Source organism: Cynoglossus semilaevis, chromosome 4 (assembly GCF_000523025.1).
Source record: "Cynoglossus semilaevis isolate Cse_v1.0 chromosome 4, Cse_v1.0, whole genome shotgun sequence".
In the NCBI taxonomy this organism is placed as follows: domain Eukaryota; kingdom Metazoa; phylum Chordata; class Actinopteri; order Pleuronectiformes; family Cynoglossidae; genus Cynoglossus; species Cynoglossus semilaevis.
Genome location: NC_024310.1, coordinates 8519082 through 8542121, shown reverse-complemented (window position 1 = coordinate 8542121; position 23040 = coordinate 8519082). Strand labels below are relative to the sequence as shown.

Here is a 23040-nt window from a genome sequence, read left to right as displayed (position 1 = left end):
GGGGGCAATCTTTGAACTGACCCCTGGCTGTAAATGGACGTCTTTTTTCTCCTTTTATGGGATCAAGTGTGTGTGTGAATGCTGAGAGAGAGAGAGAGAGAGTGAATGGTAGGTGTTTATGACTCCATCCACTTCACTTGGCAGGGTGACTACGGTTGAATTAGTGCATGTGAGAGTGTCTGTGTGTGGCCACGTATGTCAGGACACGTGACGAAGTTTCACTCTCATCGAAGGTGGACACAGATGTTGCATTAGAAACTGTGTAGATGGGCTGAGAGAAGTGCAGTATAATGGTGGGGGGTGGGGTCTGACTATCTTGCCCATGGTAGCCATTTTCTCAACATTCTGAAAACCAGCTCAAATCCCTTTCGGCCATTTTTTTTTTCTCCAGCAGCAGCAAAATTGAGTGATTTAAATGTGGCAAGCAGGCTCCAATCTGGCAGCCACATGTGCACCGACCTCCTCTCTGTCTTTTAATGTCAAGTTGTAATCGACTGCATATTGCTCGCACCAACCGCAGCCGTTCCTCGCAGCACAAATAGTTTGTGACAAACATGCTCGCAAGACAAACTCGCTCACTCAACAATCTGTTCCTTACAAGAAAAAAAAACCCAGCAACAAACAACAAAGTCCCTGAAACGTAGCCGTCTGTCGATGGAGTTCTCATTCTAAAAGTGCATATTTTTTGTTTTCTTATTATTTACCACAAAGAGATATTTTGTCCATTTTGAACTTTCAAATAAGATATTAGAATTATAACACAACAAAAAAAATCACCATCAGTTTTTGAGCAAAGTCTGTAAGAACTACAGTTCTGTATGAAGAACAGATCAAGTAACATCAAGCCTTGCGTCAGTTTGGCCAACATCGCAATTTCTTTGGCTCGGTATTTACATGTAACAAGCCTTTTAATGTGGCCTTGACGGATTACTTATTTTGTGTCGGCTACACTGTCTCTCATGGCAGACCTCAGAGGGGACTCCTCAGAAGATCCGTCATCTTTATCCTCACTTAAGTTGAGGGAAAAATAAATACGCAACAAGAGGAGGGGAATGCAATTAAAATGCCATATCTGTCATCTTTGGAGAAAAGATTGATGGGAGGATTACCACAGGGGAATGAAGCCCTGTGACCCCTCAGGGGTTTTCTCTCTGAGTCGTAGGTTTCGGGGTCAGCCCCAGGAGGGCCTTCAAATTGGCTCGGGCTGCTGGGTAAGATTGATCGGGGGGGGGGGGGGGGAAGGGGGGGATACAAATGGCCGCCATCTAATTGTTTAACGGAGGACCAACACATTAGGCCAACAGGATGACACAACCTTGGTGTAATCTATTTACTGAGAGATGCCTGCAATCCCATCCGCAGCCCTCCAGCCCCCTTCCTGCTGCCTCTTCACTGCCTCTGAAACTCTATCTGTGGCCAGGGTTTGGATTCCAGGCCCGTTTGAACTCAATCTGCGGCTAAAAGCTGGGTTTTGCTAGCGTTAGCTTGGGGGCTGTGCTCCCTGGAGTCCGTGGTCAAAGTGATGAGAATGTATATGGTGCCATAGATAATCCAATCGTGATCGGTGGACCACGAAGGCCTCATTAATCATCCTACTGTAATTTTTTAAAAGGCAGATGGTCCGTAGTGAGTAGGGTTACAGTATCTGTGAGTACCAGAGGTCGAGGTTCAGTCCGCCTGGACATTTAGGAGCAGATGTCAAAATGAAATGTTACCTGGGCGTCCGTGGAATTTTTAAGAGAGTTGTGTTCATATTTTGTGTGAAAATTCCTACAGGGATTTGGTGTAAGCCAAAAGCCGAATATTAAAAAAAAAAAAAAACCTTAGGTACATTTACAGCATACAAAAAAAAAAAAAAAAAACCTTAGCTACATTTACAGCATATTTGTGTGAAACCATCGTGTCGGTCGATACGTTTACATTTTTCCTATTTATCTTTTTCATTGTCCAAAAACACAATCAGTACACGAGATTCTCTGTTTTACAACTTTATCTCTCCTAAGTTTATGGATTTGTCTTTGCAGTATTGTGTGTGTCTATGTGTGCGTGTGTGTACGATCCAGGTTTATCTCGTCACATCCTGAGATAGAGGCTTGATTTGTGCGTTGGTGCCACACAGACGGAAAAAGCCGGGTTTAAGCCATTATGTTTGCTTTAACCTTCACATGTTGAAAGCGTGCAGATGCAGATCGAGCCTGTGTGTGAATGATGGCCTCATTATCAGCTGCAGGAGAAAAGGCCTCGGATAACATCGCCCACTGGAGGTTTAATGAAAGTGAATGGATTTGCTCTTTTGACGAGACAAAAGCAGAACGAGGTGAGCTCATTCGGAGCTCTTTAAAGCAGCTGTAGTCAGTTTTTTTTTCTTGCGCAAACTGGGAATCAGCAAAAAAAAAAAGAGGTTTGATATTATTTCGAAAAATGTGTAAAATAAAATGTTTGGAGATGCCTGCTTCAGCCAAGAGGAAATTGGTCCAGTTTTATGGATAACATTTATTTCTGCAGAAATAATAGTCTTAAAGAATATTGGTAGCACTGTGCTCCCATGCTGTGGAATGTTAGCTGTGTGGCCTTGCACTTTCACATGGAAACCAAATTTAAAAACAAAATGGAAGTGGTTGCTTTGTGGCCTGGCCCAGTGTTTGGTTTCTCAGCCGGAGCAACGAGTGGGAGATTTAGAAAAGCAACATAAAAACGACTCTTTCCACAGCAGAAAGTGATGTGGACGAAATGGAGACCATAAAAAAATGACAAAAAACGTTTTATCTCATGTTTTTTTTTTTGTTTTGTTTTGTCATCAGCTCCATCTCCAGTGACCTCCATCCAGGCAAAGGACATCACAAGACACACCATCTCACTGGCCTGGCAGCCTCCAGACAGAGCCAACGGGGTCATCTTAGAGTATGAAGTCAAGTACTATGAGAAGGTAACAGGAGGGCCACAAGTACCTTTACATTATAATGTTAATATTATAATAGAGTCTTTAAAGTAGCAATAAAATAATATATAATAAAAAACAGAGTTGAAAAAGTAACTGTTAATATTTCTGTGATGAGACGTATGATGAGGTGAAACTGAAATAAAACTATTAAGAACCATAATATTTTTATTAAATATAATATGAATGTTTCTTGAAATTAAATTATTAAGCCAGAATTAAGATAGAAAAATTAGCATTTTCCACAATCAAACCACTAATTTTACATTTCTGTCTCAGTTACACTTGGCCTTTGTTGATAAATAAAAAATGTGCTTCTTTCTTACCTACCTATAAATTGAGAACATTTACTCTTCTAACTGATATTATACACTAAATCAAATACCTCATATGAAATTCAAAAACTTTAGATGAATATTGTTACATAAAGTTTTAGTGCTAAATTGTGTGATTTTAGCCAGAAGTTTTCATATTTTTTTTAAAGTTCTACCTAATCTAATCTGAGAGAACACTTGTCTCCAGAGGAGAGCAGGTTCACGCAGAGCATTTGATCAATTTCAGTCTGTTGATGAGATATTTTCCATCAAAAATGCTATAAACTGTTGATGAGATATTTTCCATCAAAAAATGCTATAAAACCCCTTCACTGTTACCTGCCCCCCCTTCTCCCTCCAGGACCAAAATGAAAGGAGCTACCGGATCATAAAAACATCATCGAGGAACACGGAAATCAAGGGCCTGACCCCTCTGACCTCCTACGTCTTCCACGTGCGTGCTCGCACCGCGGCGGGCTACGGAGAATTCAGCGGCCCGTTTGAGTTCATGACCAACTCTGGTGAGCTCAACCTCAGCCGCTCTACTGTACTTGACTTAATGACATGAGAGCAGAGGCAGAGAGAGGCTCTGGGCCAGATACATCATGCCTCATTCTGCAAACCCCTGCAATGAGAGCATCATTTACGACTCCTTCGCTTTCATTGTAGAGTCATTAATCAACATTGCTGTCAACTACCACAGACAAATGATATTGTGCTCCAGCACCTGACTGGCAACTTGAGTAGCTTCCATTATTCAACGTGCAGTGTGTCTCTGCGACTGCAGCAGCCAAGTTCAACTTATATGGGTTTTTAAAGAATAATACCGTCTTTGACATTTCTGGTTGGAAGGTGCTGATGGCTGCTTTTTGCCTCTCATCGGCAGCCCTTAAATATGAGCTTTGGAAAGCCAAAAAAATAAGCAGTGACTCCTTCCAGCAGACACTGAAACTCAGTTAAAAAAAAACCTCACCATAACAGCATTAGCATATTGCATGCTAACAGATGATTTGTGATCACAGTTTTTAATAAGCCCCTAAAAATCTGTCAGTTGTGCCACGAAGAATTCGTCAGAAACCTGAGAACTTTGGATTTATTTAGATTTCAAAGTTTCCAAGAGTTTTTTTTTTTTTTGGATGTATGGTATAAAACTATGATTTTTGGACTTCTGCTGCACTGCACACATTTAACCGTGTCAGATTGAGTGGAATTAATACTTGTCACAGAATGAAAGCTACTTCAGGGAAAATTTAATACAAAACCCAAAAACCCCTAATTCATTAAAAACAAATCTTTTTTATATTATTTATATTTTACATTATTTTTATACTTTTACAAGGTATAGTTTGGATATTTGACACCAACGTTCGTTTACATCACAACAAATATATATATTTATGATTAATAATTCAATTCCATGGCTGTTTGGTTCAGTTGTGTTGTATGAGTTATTATTTATGATAACTTAATAATAATTTATTATTATTTTAAATTAGCTAAGATTAGATTTAAATGTAAAAAAAATTAAATATATATATTAAAAAAATAATAGAAATGTTGACATTTTTTACACATATTTTGACCAGTCATACAACCAGTGGCAACAGTCTCCCAAACAAGGCGGCAACTCGGCCTGCAGTTACACTGATCCAACAATCGGTGGACTTTCAAATTGCTGAACAAATAATTTACACCTCAAAAACCTCAGCTGACACTTAAGGAACAAACAGGAAGGGCCCCACCTGAGCTAACAATGGCTAGCTGCTTTGTAATGTAAATAGAGCCAGCGGTTCATGGTAATGACACTGTCAAACTCTCACATGCTAATGGGACGCCCCCGTCTCTGGAGTGGCCGTAAACAAGGCAAGTGTGTGTGTTTAGGGACGACTGGACGACACACAATTCATCAATCATAACCTGTTCTCTTTGTCCAAACTCCTTCCTAACATGTCCTCTCCACCGCCCCTCCTCCCTGTGTCCACAGTCCCTGCTCCCATTATTGGTGATGGGACAAACTCCACGGTGCTGCTGGTGTCCGTGGTGGGCAGCGTCGTCCTGCTCATCATCCTCATCAGTGCTTTCGTCATCAGCCGAAGGTGAGCTTCAACCCTCCTTTATGCTCTCTGTCTCCCACTCGAGACGTGTCTCACTCAGCTCCGTCAGGAGACGGACATTTAAAAACACAACACACACCAACAAGACAGCCGGCCAGACAGCCAGTCCAAGTCACTCGCATCATCGCGACTGATGACTCGCCACACTGGAGACATGATTGACAGCTCTGACAGCTGAAGAGATGCAATCAGTGACCCCCTCACTGTCTGTCCTCTCCATCCGTCTTCTTCTATCTCTCAGCTAGTGGCTGTAATCCCGGCCGATAGTTATTTTCTCCCGCTGCGCCCTGCTTACTGCCATGATGGGAATGATTGAGGGTGAAAATAGGAGGAGAGGGGGGGGAAGCCAGAGAGGGTTGGGCGATACGATAAGCAAGCAACAAGAAGCGGGAAATGGAATACAGAGCGGGGCACGGAGAGAAAGAGGCATCAGGTGGATTTGCCGGTGACCCTATCTCAGGATGTTAACCAGGGAGCGGGACGAGGCGCGGCCACACAGATGGGATTACATGCAGATGGGGCTGCCGCACCTCGCTGTGCATTCTGTGTGAGCGCTCACACGTGTGTGTGTGTGTGTGGGGGGGGGTCGGTAATGACTTCTGTGTCATTTTCTGATTATCAATATCAGCATCTTCAGGTTGTCGGCGCAAACCCTGACATTTTCATGGCCATTAGTATTCATGGTATTCATGGAGCCCACGGTGTCTGTGACCGCGGTCAGATTGAGGCACAGCCTAATTTCATTGTTAGGCTTTTATGTTCATTTTGATTGAGTATTGATTTGGACAGAGCTTATTGGTTGTTGGGAATTTTTGGGCCAGATTTTTTTTAACTCATTAAAGACCCTTTCTACAATTTTAAAGACAAATCGTAAACCCAGCACCGAGAAGATAGATTTCAAGATAAGTCTGGACAAAAATGCTAATTGAAGTTAGCTTACAGCTCACTTCAGGCACCGACTGGTTATGGCTCAGGACACGGTTGCGGTTCACCTGTACAAATGAATGGGTTTAATGACTGTGTAATAAAGTCTGTGTGTGTGTGTCGTCATATGAAACCAAATGGCTGATTGTGTGTGTTTGTATACTGGTGTCAGGGGTGTGTGTGTGTACGGTGGAGGCTGTATCCTCCCTGTGTGTGTGTCTGTCTGTGTGTGTCTGTGTGTGTGTGTCCTCATTTCCATGTGAGTGCCTCCCTCTTCAGCCAAGCAGGTGGTTGTCTGTGGCTCTTTATGTGCATGTGATGACCACTGTCATTGTGCGGCAGCGATTGTGGGGAGGGTCTGTAATCACACAGCCGTTTACCGTCATTACACAGCCACGGTGAAGACAATGTCGTGCACATCTGGTCGGTTCCACCGCTGACCCCTCGCATCAATACCAGCGCGAGTGTCAGACCGCCTCAGGGACTCCGAATTCAGGAATGAAGTGCATCTCTGCGAGGATTTATTTATAGCTTCTTTAGCTCCGAGCTTCTCTGCTCTGGTGTTTTTACCGTTCGCTCAGTGCCCTTCAACAACAACACTGCTGAAAACACACACTGATATGAAATTGGATTTGAAGCCAAACGTATTAGGGCATAAATATATAATTCACATTATAAGCGTTGGGTCTCTTAAAAAATATTCATTTGTTTTAATATCAATTATTTGTCTATTTACCTGAAAATATAGGACATAAGATCAGCTTTTACACAGACAACCTGAATGTGTGTTTGTTTAAATGCAGGTAAATTTGACGACTTTTTAATTTGCTTTTGACATGTTTTGTTGGACAATTTTTGTGATTAACTGCAAAACAACAACACATTTACAGTGAAATTCTATGGTGTAATTTAAATTGCAATTTTATGCCCAATTTCTCCCATGATTTTAATCACCGTGGGTTTTAGTTTGGAAGAGCAGAATCCATATTTTTACACGGACGCTCCTCGTTTGATGTTGTGTTTTGGGCTCTTTACAGCTTTGATAAAAACATCAAACTATAAAAGTTTAACATTTTAAAATAATAGTTCCCATATTTGGTGGAACAAGGATTTAAGAGCAGCAGAGGAGATATTTGAAGTGGACAAAACAACACGCTTTCGAGATATTTGGAGTGGACAAAACAACACACGCTTTCTGATGATTTCAAAAATATTTTCCCTTAAAATGAAACAACAAAAAGCAAATATTAACACACATTTCTAAATTTATAGAAAAAGAAAAAAATCAGCTGAGATAATGGATGGATCGGAAAGTTGGACTTCGACACACACCAGTGTACTTGTTTGTGTAATACTTATTAGAACTGTTGCCATAGTAACCACAGAACTATTTAGTTTCTTTAAAGACGGTTTCTGGGACTCTGGAGCTGCAACTTCTGGTTCCATTAATGTTTAAATAATACTGTATGTGTTTCTAATTTAGACTTGGACGGTTTCTTTTTTGCTGATGCTTGTTTTGACCGTTCTGCTCTTTTTCTCCCCCAGAAGAAGTAAGTACAGCAAGGCGAAGCAGGACTCTGATGAGGAGAAGCATTTACATCAAGGTACGTCAACTCTGAAAAAAATACCTGTGCTGTCAGGTGCGTTCCTGTGCATGCACTCCTAACCACAAATGAAGCTCATAAAACAAACTCCTTTATAGTCAATGCACTTGCATCCCAACACGCTCCGAACACCTCATTATCAAGTCAACAGCGTTGTTATTTGCATCCCACAAAAATTTCGAGTTAATGAACCCCGTCCTTATTGAAGTCAGCCACAGTAACATGGAAAGCAGCAGAGTCTGGAGTGTGAAGTGTGGTATGGAAAGAAGAGAGGAGGAGAAGGAGGAGAAGGAGGGGGAGGAGAACTCACAGAGGAAGGCAGTGTAGCCTGTAGCATGATGGAAATAAAGAACAGATGGAGTTTTGTTGCCGGAATGAATTAACCTTCATTTTTACCCTCCTCTTTACCTTTTTTCTTTAACTTCCTTCCTTCCTTTGCTTCTTGCAAATGTCTCTCTGCAGGAGTGAGGATATACGTCGATCCTTTCACGTACGAGGACCCGAACCAGGCCGTCAGGGAATTTGCCAAAGAGATCGACGCCTCCTGTATCAAGATTGAGAAAGTCATTGGCATCGGTGAGGAACTTTAAACACACACACACCGCTAGCTCCGCTACGTTTTCATGTCTAAAAAAACTCACATTCTCTTTTTCTCCAAACTGATTTTTGCCAAGAACACAACACATGTGGCTTATTCATGCGTTTGTCTCGCACAACATCAAATAAGTGCTGATGTTATCCATCAGTACTTCCATCAACATGTGTGATGCGTTCATGAGATTACGTTTTCACATTTTGCTGCAACATATGTAGGGCATATGCTACGCATATCTCTCTGTTGTTTTAATAAACTGTGTTCATAAGTCATTTCAGAGAAAGTGTTTCTAGATATTAAAAATGTTTTCTGAACACTTTCCAGTCACTGAGATTGAGAATCAAACACAAAGTAGACAAAGAAAATGTAGACATTTGGAGTTGATCTCATAATCTGATAAAAAACAAAAATCCTTTTCTCCTTGCAGTATACACCATTATCTTTTATGTGTTTTTTGTGTGCGGTTTGGTTTGTAGACAGGTCAATGAGTAAAAAAAACAGCCTGCTAATGGCTAAATACGTTATCCTGGCTATTTCTGTGGCTAGAGAAAAAGACATCCAATGACCAAATAATAAAGAGAAGGAATCAATATCCATTTCCCCTCACTCACTGCACCAGAAGGATAGGAGTGGAGGGGCAGAGAGGGATAACAGACCCCCGATCAATGTTTAAAGTGGACCCTGTCTAACCTGCACACACGAGTGTATTCAGCCCACTGCAGTCACAGGACTGTTGAAACTGGTTAAAGAAACCTGAAATGAACAATAGTTATTTTTGTTAGCTACCCAGCTAATTTAAAGCACAACTCAAACATATATTCCACTTATTCTACCAAGTGCCACAATACTTAATTTTCACCTCTACCATTTCACCTAGTGTAGAATGCAGGCAGTCGTGTTGTGATAACAGTCTGTGTCTTGTGTTGCAGGAGAGTTTGGCGAGGTCTGCAGCGGCCGCTTAAAGATGCCCGGCAAGAGAGAGATCTGTGTGGCCATCAAGACTCTGAAGGCCGGCTACACGGACAAACAGAGGAGGGACTTCCTGTCTGAGGCCAGCATCATGGGCCAGTTCGACCATCCCAACATTATTCACCTGGAAGGCGTGGTCACAAAATGTACGTAAAGCTTGATTTTACCACCACTAGCTTCAGTCATTTGGAATGTTGGATGAAAAGGAAAAAATGTACATTGGTGAGACTTAGTGTGGACTGAAACTGAACTGAAACACACATTTTGATAGAACGTCAATTCAACAACCTTGGTATTTTAAAATGAATAATTATCCTCCATCAGGTTTAATTGCTGGGCTTTAACACAGGCCAGATTAGCCTCCTCACTAAACTCCTCTGCATCGCCTGGAGAAAAATCCAGAGCATGTTAACAGAGAGCGGACATTTGTTTCTGTCATCTCGTTCTCCCTCGAAAGAAATTGTAACAATAAATCATTACAAAGTACACCTGCGGTTTTCGTTGACAGGAAGTGTCGGGCCATGTAGGGACAAAATTCAAACCTTTACTTGTCAAGGGGTGCGTTTGTGTTCTGCTGCTAGTACCGATCAGAATACCCCTGTATACTGTATATGTCCAACTGTATACACATTGGTACTGCTGGTCCAGAGGGTCCCCAGGTGGGCTTTGTCCAGATGGAAGGGGTCTAGCCTTGTTGGAGTGGGGGAGGTGGGATAAGAGGGAGCTGGTCAGTTGGAGGGGATGGAGGGTCTAATGGGTCCAGGACAGGCCCTGCAGCACAGCACCCAGCTCATTAATCATGGTGACAGCCGTAAATGTGTTTGGGGTTAGGGAGTGATACCCTATCCCTCCTCTATCTGCTGCTGCGTGGCCAGAAAACACCAGCTAAGTCTCCTTCTCTCTGCCCTTGGCTCTCACTTCTCCTTGTCCCCTACTTTTTACACCCCCCTGCAATGCTATATGCAGGTCTAAAATCACTAAATGCATTAGGGGAGGGTCTTGTCAGGATTACATCAGGCCACTGTGTCTGGGCGCTAAAGATACTAAGAACAGTGAGAGAAGACAACCGTCCCTTTACTCCTCTTCCACTGAACTGTTTTTATTTTAACCAAATCCACCACAGAATCGAGGGGAAAACAAGTATGCAGTTCCTCTGGGAATCGAACCCAGGACTACCTGCTCTCTGCTTCTGAGGCAGACGTGCTAACCGCTACATTATAGAACCACCCAAATAGACAGTTTGTGTGAGTTTAAGAGTTACCCGCTGAAGTACGGTTCTTGATGCCCATAAGAGGTTCTAACACTGAAACGTCTTGTCAGCACGCTGGCGTCTGTTTGTCCTAAATCGCAGGCATGTGCGAGGCTCACCTTATCTTCAGCTCAGGTTAGACAGATGACTTTCCTAAATGTGTCGTGACACAGTAGCCATGGCCTATCAGTTCTAGATACTACCGTCTCTGTCTCTGTCTCGTACACGCAGTGTACACGTGCACTGATAGATGAACAGGAAGTGTAGTTACTAAACTCAGCCAGAGATGAAATTTAAAAGCAGCAGGCCCAGAACTGCTTATCATCTATCACACCTCTCACCGTGGGTGACTGACCTCTCAGACCTCGGAGCGAAACCGAGCGAGACAGCCCGGAAAGGCCGACAGCTGATCAGGAGGAACGGAAAGAAATTGGACACAGGCTGCAGGCAGCGGAGGTGCAAATAGAGACACGGCGAGGAAGAGACAGGAAGGCGGTTAAATGCTGATGGATTACAGAGGAAAGACGACGGAACAACAGTGAGAATGACAGAAAGTAAAAGGCTCGGTAGAACTGCTGAAGCGGAGGCTGGAGAAGAAGTAGACGGAGCGAGGCACATGTTGCTGTGATGTGAGCTGACTGTGGGACGGTGAGCTGAACTGAGGAGGACAGACCAACTCCCACCTCCGTCCACTTTTATTTGGAGAGCTTGACACAAGGTTTGGGCAAATTAGTCCTTCACACTTGAGTGTGTCAGTAGAATCTATTAAAAGTCCATTATTTGAATTGCCCTCCATCTCCATTACAATCACAAGGTTAAAAAGAATTCTCAATCTGGCTTCAGTTTGCTGGCTGGTCCTAACAGAGCCAATGAAACCTTATTAATTAAGGAGGGACTCCAAATAGTCACATTTGACCATCCTCTCCTAACTTCCTTGGATATATAATATTGAACTACTGATTTACATCAACTATGAGTTTAATCTCATTGAGAAAACTTCTTTACGAGTCAGATCTTATTCACTACTAAGACCAAAGACATTGTTTGCCAAACGGTCTCTGCAATATTGAGCCCCTGTTGAGTTTTCCCCCTTTGCCTGTTTTGTTGGCAGGTGATAATCGCCCCTCTGGAGGGGCCCTGGCCCAGAGTTCATTGCCAAAGGCAGCCAGGCGTATTCAGTAAACAAAAAATTAGCATGCAAATGGCATGGGAGGAAAAGGGCAGGGCTGAGAAGGTGAGGGTTTAAGGTCGCAGGTCAGACGCTCCTCAAACTGGATTGGGGAGCTGTCAATCATCAGCATCCTTTGGGCAGAGACGTGCAACAAAGGGAACAAAGATGGCTGAAAAAGAGGGCCTCCACCCACTCCCCCTCACCCCCCAACTTTAGCTCCACTTCCTCTTTTTGGAGTGATGACGGGGTTGCTTTGCAACAACTGAAGTGCCGGCCGTGTACTGGGTTAGGCTCAGACCGATGACTTCCTGGTAGGGTGATAGTCCTGCTTCAAAGCAGATGAACTTCAACTTGAAAACGTCAGCCTAACCTCACGGCTCGGCCGGCGCCGGCTCTCCTCGCTTCTGCTGTAGCAAACTAGACATTTTCACAGGGATCCCTGGAGGCATTAGGTTGCAGTCAGCAGTTCTCATCAGCACAATAAGCTTTTAAATCCACCTTAACTGTGCCACTTCAAATGGAACACAAAGTACAGTGCAGTCCTCGGAGAAATCGGTGGCAGTGCTTTTCAGCATGTGCTGTTGCCACGGCTGGTTAGGCACCGGTCTACTGTCGGTTTGTCACAGACACACCAGCCTTCCCTTTTTTCCCTCCCACTCTATCTTCTTCTTCTTCTTCTTCTTCTCATACCCACTGCCCCTCCCTTCATCCTCATCCTTATAGACAAAGAGAGACAGAGACCCACCAGGGAATGTCCAGCCTCCCAACCGTCTGCCCAGGTCCAGATAAAGACACAGTCTCCCCCAAGAGAGACAGAGAGGGGACAGCAAAGAGATGGGGTGAAAAGGGCCAGTGAGGATAGGAGAGGCGGTTACTGTGGGAGACGAGGGAGTGAGCGTTGGAGTGAGGGAGGGGAAAAAAGAATGCAGCATAAAGAGGACCTAGCAGGAGTGACAGATGCATCCAAAGTTGGCAAAGGAGAAAGGGGGCAAAGGGACAGTAACCAAAACAAAGAGCGTGTCAAAGGGATTCTGGGAGATGACAGTGATGAGACTGTGGATAATGCCTCAAACAACAGTCCATATTTGCATGAAATCAAGATGGTATGAGTGTTTGGGGGGCGGAGGGGTAACGTGTATCAACAGGGATGCCTTTGCCCAGGCAGACGGAGGAGCAGGCGTCGGGGCAACTACGACTCTGAGCTAATTGAATCATGACAGGACAGAGATGGATGGCCTAGAACACACTAGCAATCACTCACTCACACACAAACGCACTCATTCCCCCGATAACCCTCCTGCTGCTGCGTCAGGCTGTGATGTGCATCGTTTACCACCATAATCATCTGTCGTTCCGTCTCTCGCCCCTTTCTCTCTCTCTCCAGGTAAACCAGTGATGATAATCACCGAGTACATGGAAAACGGATCACTGGATGCATTCCTGAGGGTCAGTCATGCGTTACTGTCTGTGTATACATGGCTACATGTGTGTGAGTGTGTGTGATATGACCTGATCCTTCTCTTATCTCTGCCACGTCATCCTGGTAGAATTACAAGCGCTTGTTCACAAACATTGGCCCTAATCTCGATTAGACTCACTGATTTCCTGACAGCGTTTCACCGTAGCCTCTCCAGGTACAAAGTACAATTACTGAGTTTTATGATATTCAAAAGTGAATTGTTGTCTCCATGGCATCAGATCACCATACAAACTCTGTGTTACACAACAGTAATATATTGAAAGTTTATGACTTTAACGTTTACGTCATGAATAACCAGCTGGTCTGCAGGACAGTTTGGAGATAGTTCACATGGATTTGTTTTTTTCTTTGCCCCAAATCTACTCCTGCATTAGCCTGCATCAGGAACCAGCCTTTGACCTGGATGTTTTCCGCAAAGACACAAAGTCAATGTCACATCTGGAGTAAAAAAAAAATCAAAAGTTTTGATCCTACGATTTTATACTGGCTTTTGCAGAAGAACGACGGCCGCTTCACCGTCATCCAGCTGGTTGGTATCCTGCGTGGCATCGCGTCGGGCATGAAATACCTTTCGGATATGAGCTACGTTCACAGGGACCTGGCAGCGCGCAACATCCTGGTCAACAGCAACCTTGTGTGCAAAGTGTCTGACTTTGGAATGTCTCGAGTGCTGGAGGACGACCCTGAGGCGGCATACACCACCAGGGTGAGTGTGAGGGAGTGTGTACACGCGGCGGTCCGTCTGTGTGTCAGAGTTTATTATTCAGGGAATTTTTTCTTTAATTTTAAAGGGAGGAAAGATTCCCATTCGCTGGACGGCTCCAGAGGCCATCGCTTACAGGAAGTTCACCTCGGCTAGCGACGTGTGGAGCTACGGTATCGTCATGTGGGAGGTGATGTCGTACGGCGAACGGCCATATTGGGACATGAGCAACCAAGACGTAAGTGAGAAGGATATAATCACACACGTGCTTTTGTTAATTATATGAAGATTGAATTAGTGTGTGCTGGACACTCGCTTTCACTGATGTGAATTTCAGCAGGGACTGAAGGGAAAAATTATTTCAGCAACTTAATGAAAGCTTCATACACACACACACACACACACACACTGGTGTCTGCAGAGAACTTTTTAGTTATGGCCACAGGAGATCCTGGTACTTTTAATTTTTCCTAAGTTTAAAGTATTTAAAGGAAAGAAATGCAATCATTTTAATTCAGTTTTATAATCAATTACCCGCAGCAGTGATGAGATTCCAGCAGTGTATCCCATTTCCTCGTTCTCGCGCAGAATGCGGCGTTTTACCACTGCTAATGATGATAAAGAATTTAATTTATGCACAACCAAATGTCTGGCGTAGGAGGCTAAAGTAAGGCCATAAAGAACAAGCTAAGGTTATAAAATTAGAAGCCAACAAAAAAAATGACACAGCTGTAATTAAAGTGTCTGCACTTTTATTACTGCATTACTCCTGACTGCAAAACAGGGCGAGAGACAAAGTGACTCACAGCTGCTGTAATCAACTCCACAGGTCATTAAGGCCATTGACGAGGGCTATCGGCTGCCACCACCCATGGACTGCCCCGTGGCTCTGCATCAGCTCATGCTGGACTGCTGGCAGAGAGAGCGAGCCGACCGTCCAAAGTTTGGACAGATCGTCAACATGCTGGACAAGCTGATCCGCAACCCCAACACCCTGAAGAGGACCGGGGGAGAGAGCGCCGTCAGGTGAGGCCTTCTCCCACTGAACACACTTCACTGCCAGCTCAGTGTAATGACAACAAGCAGCAAACACTACTGATGTACTGTTCCTCAGATATTCTCATTTGTGGGTCAGTGTTTAAGGGTTACATCCCCTTGTGGCTCCCTTTACAAATACCTTGACAAGAACAACTTTTTAAACAGTTCAAAATGATGTTAAAGAAACAGTTTCATGTACATTTTGTGGTTCACCACGAAGTCCATCTGTCTTGAAAATGTAATAATTTCACAGAGACAACTGACAAACATGTTAGGCTGAAAACCAAACCAGTACATTATATTTATGTATTTGCTAAACTCACAGGCTGACACCAAATCCAAAGCACATAAAATACGCAGTATTTGTCAAACACACACACACACACGTGCGCACGCATTCATTCTCTCCCTGCTTTACATTTACATTCAACATTAAACATTATCCGCAGCTCGTGGCTCTTTTCAGCACAAACCCGCTGCTGTAATGGATCTCTTTAACGGTGCTGTACACTCCGGCATGCAGGGGGACAGAGTTACGCTGTGTAAAAAAAAACAAACACAACCTAAAAGCTCCACCACCGCCATAACTCTCATGTGGTTAAATGTGTTAAGAATGACCTGGGCATGTTTACAGACTGGTTACAGGCCACGGAGAGTCAGTCTGAGATTAATGAGCGAGTTTACGCAGGCGTGGTGCGGACACCCACTAACTTAGAGAACAAAGGGGAGCCCTGGTGGTGTAATCAGCAGAACCGAATCGCATAAAAGCAGCGTTTGTCGTTTAAAACTAGGAGACAGTATGGACGGGAAAACATTTGTCACTAAGACTGTTCCACTCCTCCAGCCATCGATCACAAGATCTTTGAAGACCAGGAAGATTCTAACAATACGTTGATAACTCTAGGACGCTTTAAACTCCTATACACACTAGTACATTGTCAATTTTGGGAAACACCGTACTAGTAGGTGTAGTCAACAGTGGACAAAGCGATCAGGTTACACGGTAAAAGGCAAACTCCTTCAGCTACGGCCGTCAAATCAATACAATTTCTTTTGATTTAATCACTATAAATCACCATTCCATTCAAAAATTATATCAAAAATGTATTTTTTTGTTTTCACAATAGGCCCAAAACCACCCTGCTGGAGCCCGGCAGTCCAGAGGCATCTTCAGCCGTGGCCACAGTGGAGGACTGGCTGCAGGCCATAGGCATGGAGAGATACATGGACAACTTCACAGCTGCTGGCTACACCACCCCAGAGGCCGTGGTCCACATGACACAAGAGTGAGTAGGACGAGAGACAAGGTCAAAAAAACAAAAACGGTGACAAGGATAAGGAGATAGGTGGAAAAACAACGATCTTTCATTTAAAAAAATGGTTGAAATTCTCTGTATGCGTACTCACATACTACATAAAAAGCTGTGTTTTAGAGATTTTCACTGGTCTTAATTATCCGTCTGACCAGCAGCTTGTTAAAAACTCATATAAATAAGCTGTTAAAGGTCTTTCTGACTCCGTCAGCTGTCGGTTGCATTTGCGTTTCCCAGTTGTGATGAAGAGGATGAGAAGTGCTGCGCTGGCCTGTGAAATTCCTTGTACAGCAGTGAAGCTGTCAGGCTGCTTCTTCTATGGACGGCTGTAAAATTCATTATGTGCATCAGGCCGTCACAGGCTTGTTATTGTTGTCTGCGCTCCTAAAAACGTCCGCCTCATTCTTCCCGCTCTCCTTTCTCAGGGACATGGCTCGCATAGGCATCTCCTCAACAGCCCACCAGAACAAAATCCTGACCAGTGTCCAGGGAATGCTGTCCCAGATGCAACAGATGCAAGGCAGAATGGTTCCAGTCTGACAGAATCAACCGACCACAGCAACGAGGAAGAAAAAAGACTTTGTTTCTTACGATAAAAAAAGAAGAAAATCAAAAAACTAAAAAGATGAAATATAGAAAAGGAGACAAATAAACTCTGAAGAAATAGTTTACCTCATCCATGCACTTTAAATTGGACTGAACAAAAGATGACATTGATGAAGAAGAAAAAAAAAAGTGGCCAAAATTGCACTTTTTTTTCCGAAATCAGACCTTTACCTTGCCCTCTTTTTGTTGTTTTGGAGATCAGGGCACTTGTGTCTGCAGCGTTTATGGATAGATGAAGGGAAGTGCTTCCGAGGGGCCAATCTGGAGTGCCTTTAATGGTCTGGAAGGAAAAGTTGGAAAAAGGGGGGAACCACACCTTTCTTCCTTGCCCCAGGCAGAGTGTTGTTTTTGGAACTTTTGCTGTGGAATAAATCGCGAGCAGATTTCTATCTTTTTCTGTTGATATCCTGTGACTGTGTTCATTGTACATGAAGTTGTTTCTGTGGAACTTGCCGGCAGCCCCAGCCACCGATGTTCGCTCTCTCTCAGCTGGATCTGTTTGCTATCTCGCGGACAAAATGGAGGATTCTGAAGCATCAGACAGAAACAGGGTTCTTTTTACAAGTTGAGACTTGGATTCCAAGGGGGAGCCTAGTGTAAGGAGGGCACTATTTTTTTTACTGTTCTCCTTTTTGTTCTTTTTTTTTTTCTTCTCTGCCTTGTTTTCTCCCTCTAAGAACACGGTGTTTTGTTGCCCAAAGGAACGTTGCCAAGAATGTATTGATCTTCCAGAGGAGAACTTCCCAATCCCCTGCCTTCCCCCAAAAAATACTCAACCACACCTCACTTAAAAATACAGTTTGGCTTCTTCCACTCTTTGAAGCGGCTGCTGGACTCGCCATTTTCTTCCTTCCACCTCTAAAGATGGAGAGCCGTGTGGACTCACTGAAACTCAGTCTGCAGGTGAAGCAGAAGGCTGGATTTACTCAAGCAAAGTGATGCATCAAAGGACAATATGGCTGCAGAATCATCAGCTCCGTCAATGACAAGAAAAACGCAGCCACTACTCTACTGTGTGCATTATCAAGGTAAGGACCAAAGGCAGCCATTTTAAAGTTCTTAGTGTTTGTGTCTAGGAATGGTACAGTTTATACAAAACTCACATTCTGCAGCAGTCGTTCCCAGACACTGGGTTTGACTTCTGAGATGCAGGTCAGTGTTGAAGCAGAACCCAATTTGACTTCTGAGATGCAGGTCAGTGTTAAAGCAGAGTCCAACAGAAAATGAGGATTTAGGATTTTAGATTTGAAGACTGAAGTTTGAAGAGATGAGGATTTAGGATTTTAGACTGTATGGCAGTCAGCTAATTAGCTACACTAGCCTTGCTTCTACCTTTGAAGACTGAAGTTTGAAGACAAAATATACCAACAAAAAAAAAAAAATCTAACAGCAAACTGAGCAGAGATATAGGAGAAACCGTTGTACCATTTTAAAATAGTGACCTTCACAAATTCCAGACTAAATTCATCCAACGTGACGTTCACCGGCTTGTACTGAATTTCCAGTTATGTCTCATAAAACAAAGAAATGATCTGATCTGATTCCACATTGGCTGGACTCGATGTTGCCTTCACTGTCCTCCGTCCTTTTTTTAAACTGTGTATGAATTTAGTTACATAAGTTAGAATGCGAGTTTGGATCAGAACACCAAATATTTTTTGTTTTATTTTATTTTATTTCCTTAACAAGAACATTACATTGGAGAAATAAGATTTCTCAGTTCATTCAAAACATAATATAATTTGAAAACCAGTATTCTGGAACAAATCTGTCTTTGATAAAAGTGAGATACAAGATTGGTCTCTCATTCTTTCTCTCTCTCACACACACTATAAAATGTTCACAACAGTGTGACTCTGTAAAAGAGGCGAGCCCATATGGAATAAATTGGTTTGTTGAAACAATTTATTCCAGATATCTTTCTTTTAACCCGCTGTGAGGCCAAACTCAGAAGTTCACCACTTCTTGGATTTTCTGTTAAAAAAAGTCCAAATAAATGCAAATGTGTCCGTCCTGCTGTGGGGATCAATAGGATTTAAATGCGTTGGTACCCTCACTGTCGCAGCAGAGGCTGATTAAAGCAAAACAGATGTTTCTTCAAGTTCTTATGCTTCCCTTTAATGCTGCTGCTGCTGCGTGCTTCCACTGCAGTCGACTGAACAGAGTCATAACAGTCTTGTCAAAGTGTTACAGCCTCCATCACGGGCCTCAGCGCTTCCACAAACGCTGTTAATTAACAAGCAGGTCGAGCTTCTGCTGCAGTCAGAGCCGATCAATGATCAGTTTATGGTCCTGGTGCTGCGTCCTAATGAAATGACTGCCACTCAGCGTGACACGGACCGTCAGGGTTTAAAGGAACAGTTTGTAACATTTAGGAGAGTTTACGAGCAGCTAATAAAAACACGTCTGTGTGATCGCTTCTGTTGTCAGGATTCCACTGCGGCGTCGCACCGAAGCAGATGCAAACATAGACAGATGATGTATTCTCGGTGAAGGTCAAATTAACTAAGCTGAACTGTTAGTTAGACTCCGGTTGTTGTCTGCGGTCTGTTACATATGAATAATTCTTAAAAGACAAAGTAGCCTTGAACTCTTTCCAGGAAAAAAAATGAATGAAATTATACCTAAATTATATCTATAAATTCAATTATATATGTATATATATGTACAGTATATAGCAGAAAAAATCATAATTGATCATAATTCAAATTCACTCTAGTCTGATTTTATGGAGTAACAGACTGAGATAAAGGATAATAAATTATTACATAACCATTTATTTGACTGCTGTGTTTAGAGATTCTTAGTTAATTAAGTTAATTTTATGATTTGTTTGAAGCTATTTTTTTTCAGTTGACTTAATGTTTTTTTAAAATGATGTGTTTTCTAATTCATTTCTATTCTGACAATGTATTTTACTATAACTAGCAATTATCTGGTCAACATAATATATATTTGGTGATATTAAACTGTAGAGATAATCATCACATTTCTTCCATTTTACTGCATTAATGCCTTTTAAAGACAGTTCCATTAACAGTCGAATTATTCTGGCATAAATGTGTAAAAACAATTACTAGTGATAAATGATACATTTACACACATCTGCCACTTAATGCTTCAAACTGTCATAAAAACATTCACATCTATGGCTAATTTACATGTTTCGTTTGTAAGAGAATAATTTACACATCAACAAACACTCGACTACTACTGCGTTAACGCCTTCCCAAATAATAATCAAAACATTAAATTGAAAAACTATGGTCATTGACACACGACGACACATTTCCCTAAAAGTCTATTTAATTTTTCTATTACTCAAATGTTTAGATTTTTGTTAATAATCACAGAGATCGTTTTTAGAAAGAGGAAAAATCAGAGTGAAATGGCTACATTTGTCGATCAAATCTCCACCTTTAGAACATCGTCTAAAAGCAAAAGATCAAATGAGTTTCATTTGTAAAACACTATTAAGTACAAACACAGAGCTAAGACGTGTAATTCGGCTAATTAAAGCACGTACTGTGTGTTAAAACTGCTAGCACGGCAGCATATGGTGAACATCCAGACGGAGTCAGCGAGGATTTATCAGTTCTCTGGCCTGAGTTATGTTGTCGACTTGTAAACAAAGAATTTATGTGCGTCGGCTGTTGAGTCTACACCCGCAGTAATCATCTAACGCACACATTCGCCCAGTGTGTGTGTGTAGCCGCACGTTGCATGTGTGCCAGAGAGTCAAGGACACGTTCCATATATTATGTACAAATACATCAGCATGTGGTGCACACTAGTTAATACGCTGTTGCCACAAAATCCATATTTTGCCCCAGGAGGGCGGCGGCTGCTGGCACACCGCGGACCGCCTGGCTTTGGCCCTGGATTGTGTTTAACGGATGAGTCGAATGTTCCACGGAGTCAGAGTCGGAGTCAGAGTCAGAGTCGGAGTTGGAGTCAAAGTTGGAGTCAGAGTCGGAGTCAGAGTCATTGTTGCTCAGAAAAGTTGTGATTATTTACATTCAAAACCACTGTGACTGACGCCGTCTCTCCTCTCTTCTTCTCTCTCCCCAGCTGCTGCCGTCCGATCTCAGCCTCACTCGCCACAACCACAACTCTTCCTCACTAGTCTTCCTCCGTCCAGCCCCCTCCTCACCCTCCTCACCCTCCCTGTGTAACCTTGTGTCATTTTCGACCAACTTGCCACCACCTCGCTCGTGGCTGTCCAGCAAAGTACTGGGAACTCTATGAATGATTTAACCGAATCACACAGAGACAATAAGAAGAATGTAATATAATAGAGAAGTTCTGCTCCAGTGGACGACGTTCTTTTATTTGGTAAAAAAAAAAAAAAAGTCTCGGTTTATTTTGTGAATTTTGATTTTGTTGCCTACTTTTCCCTCCGCATGTAAAGAAACAAGTGTTTGAGCTGATTGTGTGACTGTGATGACGTGTGTGCACGTGTGTGTGTGTGTGAGTCTTTGAAGTAATATCAGTAACTGTGTTTGTTTTCATGCCACTGTGGAGGAGGAAGAGATAACAGACGTATTGTTTTATAAAGAAAAACAGCCTACTTTTTGTTTTTGCTGAAAAAAAAAATTCAATTTTCTTTTTTTGTCTGCTCTCATTGTTCAAGTCTCTACTTATTCACACAGTTTCATAGAACAAACTCTGCTGTGGACGTAACTGAGGTTTGGAAACGGTCAAAAAGTTTTGGACTCTCTGAGAGCAGGACAAATCAAAGAGACACACAGGAGACGTCTCTGGGCCGGGGTTTGAACCTACACACAGTGTCAACATTCAGAGAAGTGTTTAAGGAAGGATTTTTTTTGTTGTATTTTATTTTCATTTAAACCACATCAAACCACTGCAGGTTTAAATCACCGGACTTTGTTCCTTTGTTATCTCTTTAAAGTATACTTATGTGAATGTTTCTGAATCCGTAAAGTGACGCTTTCGACGACACCTCCGCCCTTAATACTGCTCTACTGCTCTTTCTGGTTTAGGCATGTGTTTGTTTTGATCTGTCGTAAGAGGACCTGTTTGGAAATATGCAAGTTACATTGGCGAGTAGAAGGAAACCAGAATGTACTGTAAAATACTTTTTTCCTTTACGTAAATGTCAGAAGAGTTACAAAAAAAAAGAGTGTTAAATAATCAGAGCTATTTTTGTCGTTGTACGCCTTCCATTGCCACGTGGATGTAACATTCTCTCTCACTCTTCTCTCTTTTTGTACTTTTGTTTGGACACGATCATATTTCTTGGTTTTGTTTTGTTTGTTTTTTTTTGGTTTATATTTTGTTTTTTGTCCCGGAGCTCTAGGTACATGTAACTTATGTCATTTATTTATGTCCTTTTATATCTAGTTTGTAAAATAATAGCATAAAGTGAAGAAAATAAAGGGGGTGCCGCAGTGCATTCTTATTAAAGTAGAAACCACATGACGTTTGTTACTGGCTTTGTTCACACAACAACAACAGTATATCCACCGTTACTAGAATGTTCTTACTGCGAAAGAATCTGAACACGTTCATGTCCACTGCTCCAACTGGGAAACATTTGATGAAGTGGTGAAACAGCAGTGTCATCAAATACATAACCAGACATTTCAGCTGATTATTAGAAAGATCATTTTCTGATGTGACTGAAATCACACCAGTCTACAGTCCCTCAGCATCCATTAGACAACTGTGTCAGTCAGTCTGTCAACTGTAGACTTACACACCCTAACTGGTCTGACACAAACAGGTGTCTCTCCTTCAGCTGAAGCACCCAAACATGCTGGGCATCAAGATGGTATTTAACCATTGACAGCCCAGATAATGACACTGACAAGTTAACTTTACCAGAAAATAAAAATAAAATATTTAAGTTATTCTAAAAGTGGCTACGGGTTGGCCTACAATGTAAACAATTTTTTTAAATAAAAAATAAAATAAATCAATGAACACATATTTCACATTCATTTCAGCCTCTGTAAAACTAGTCAGAATAGCACCAAAGACCTTGGACATGCCTTGCCAA

The 23040-nt window shown here is 42.4% G+C and overlaps 1 protein-coding gene, 1 long non-coding RNA gene and 1 other non-coding gene across 5 annotated transcripts in view; 1 reads left to right on the top strand and 2 right to left on the bottom strand.

Moving 5' to 3' along the window:
• The window catches only part of LOC103377959 (uncharacterized), a 34526-nt gene extending 26069 nt beyond the window's left edge, over nucleotides 1-8457 (bottom strand). For both annotated transcript variants that reach the window (XR_521466.3, XR_003049505.1), the window contains exon 1: nucleotides 8303-8457. This is a non-coding gene — a long non-coding RNA (uncharacterized LOC103377959). The remainder of the gene's footprint in view (nucleotides 1-8302) is intronic.
• Nucleotides 1-22455, top strand: part of LOC103377960 (ephrin type-A receptor 4) — a 57775-nt gene extending 35320 nt beyond the window's left edge. Inside the window, exons 6-18 of one of the 2 annotated variants that reach the window (XM_017032054.2) lie at nucleotides 2802-2926; nucleotides 3614-3773; nucleotides 5237-5348; nucleotides 7839-7894; nucleotides 8357-8470; nucleotides 9419-9604; nucleotides 13263-13324; nucleotides 13855-14064; nucleotides 14150-14299; nucleotides 14891-15087; nucleotides 16227-16385; nucleotides 16838-18046; nucleotides 21090-22455. In XM_017032054.2, the coding sequence (XP_016887543.1) occupies nucleotides 2802-2926; nucleotides 3614-3773; nucleotides 5237-5348; nucleotides 7839-7894; nucleotides 8357-8470; nucleotides 9419-9604; nucleotides 13263-13324; nucleotides 13855-14064; nucleotides 14150-14299; nucleotides 14891-15087; nucleotides 16227-16385; nucleotides 16838-16952 (1646 nt within the window). In that variant the 3' untranslated portion in view covers nucleotides 16953-18046; nucleotides 21090-22455. Of the gene's footprint in view, nucleotides 1-2801; nucleotides 2927-3613; nucleotides 3774-5236; nucleotides 5349-7835; nucleotides 7895-8356; nucleotides 8471-9418; nucleotides 9605-13262; nucleotides 13325-13854; nucleotides 14065-14149; nucleotides 14300-14890; nucleotides 15088-16226; nucleotides 16386-16837; nucleotides 18047-21089 lie in introns of both variants that reach the window. The other variant, XM_008308965.3, reaches the window with a different exon arrangement.
• trnal-cag (transfer RNA leucine (anticodon CAG)) lies at nucleotides 10604-10683 on the bottom strand. Its single transcript has one exon. It is a non-coding gene; the product is annotated as a tRNA-Leu (tRNA).
• Nucleotides 22456-23040: the final 585 nt, after the last annotated feature.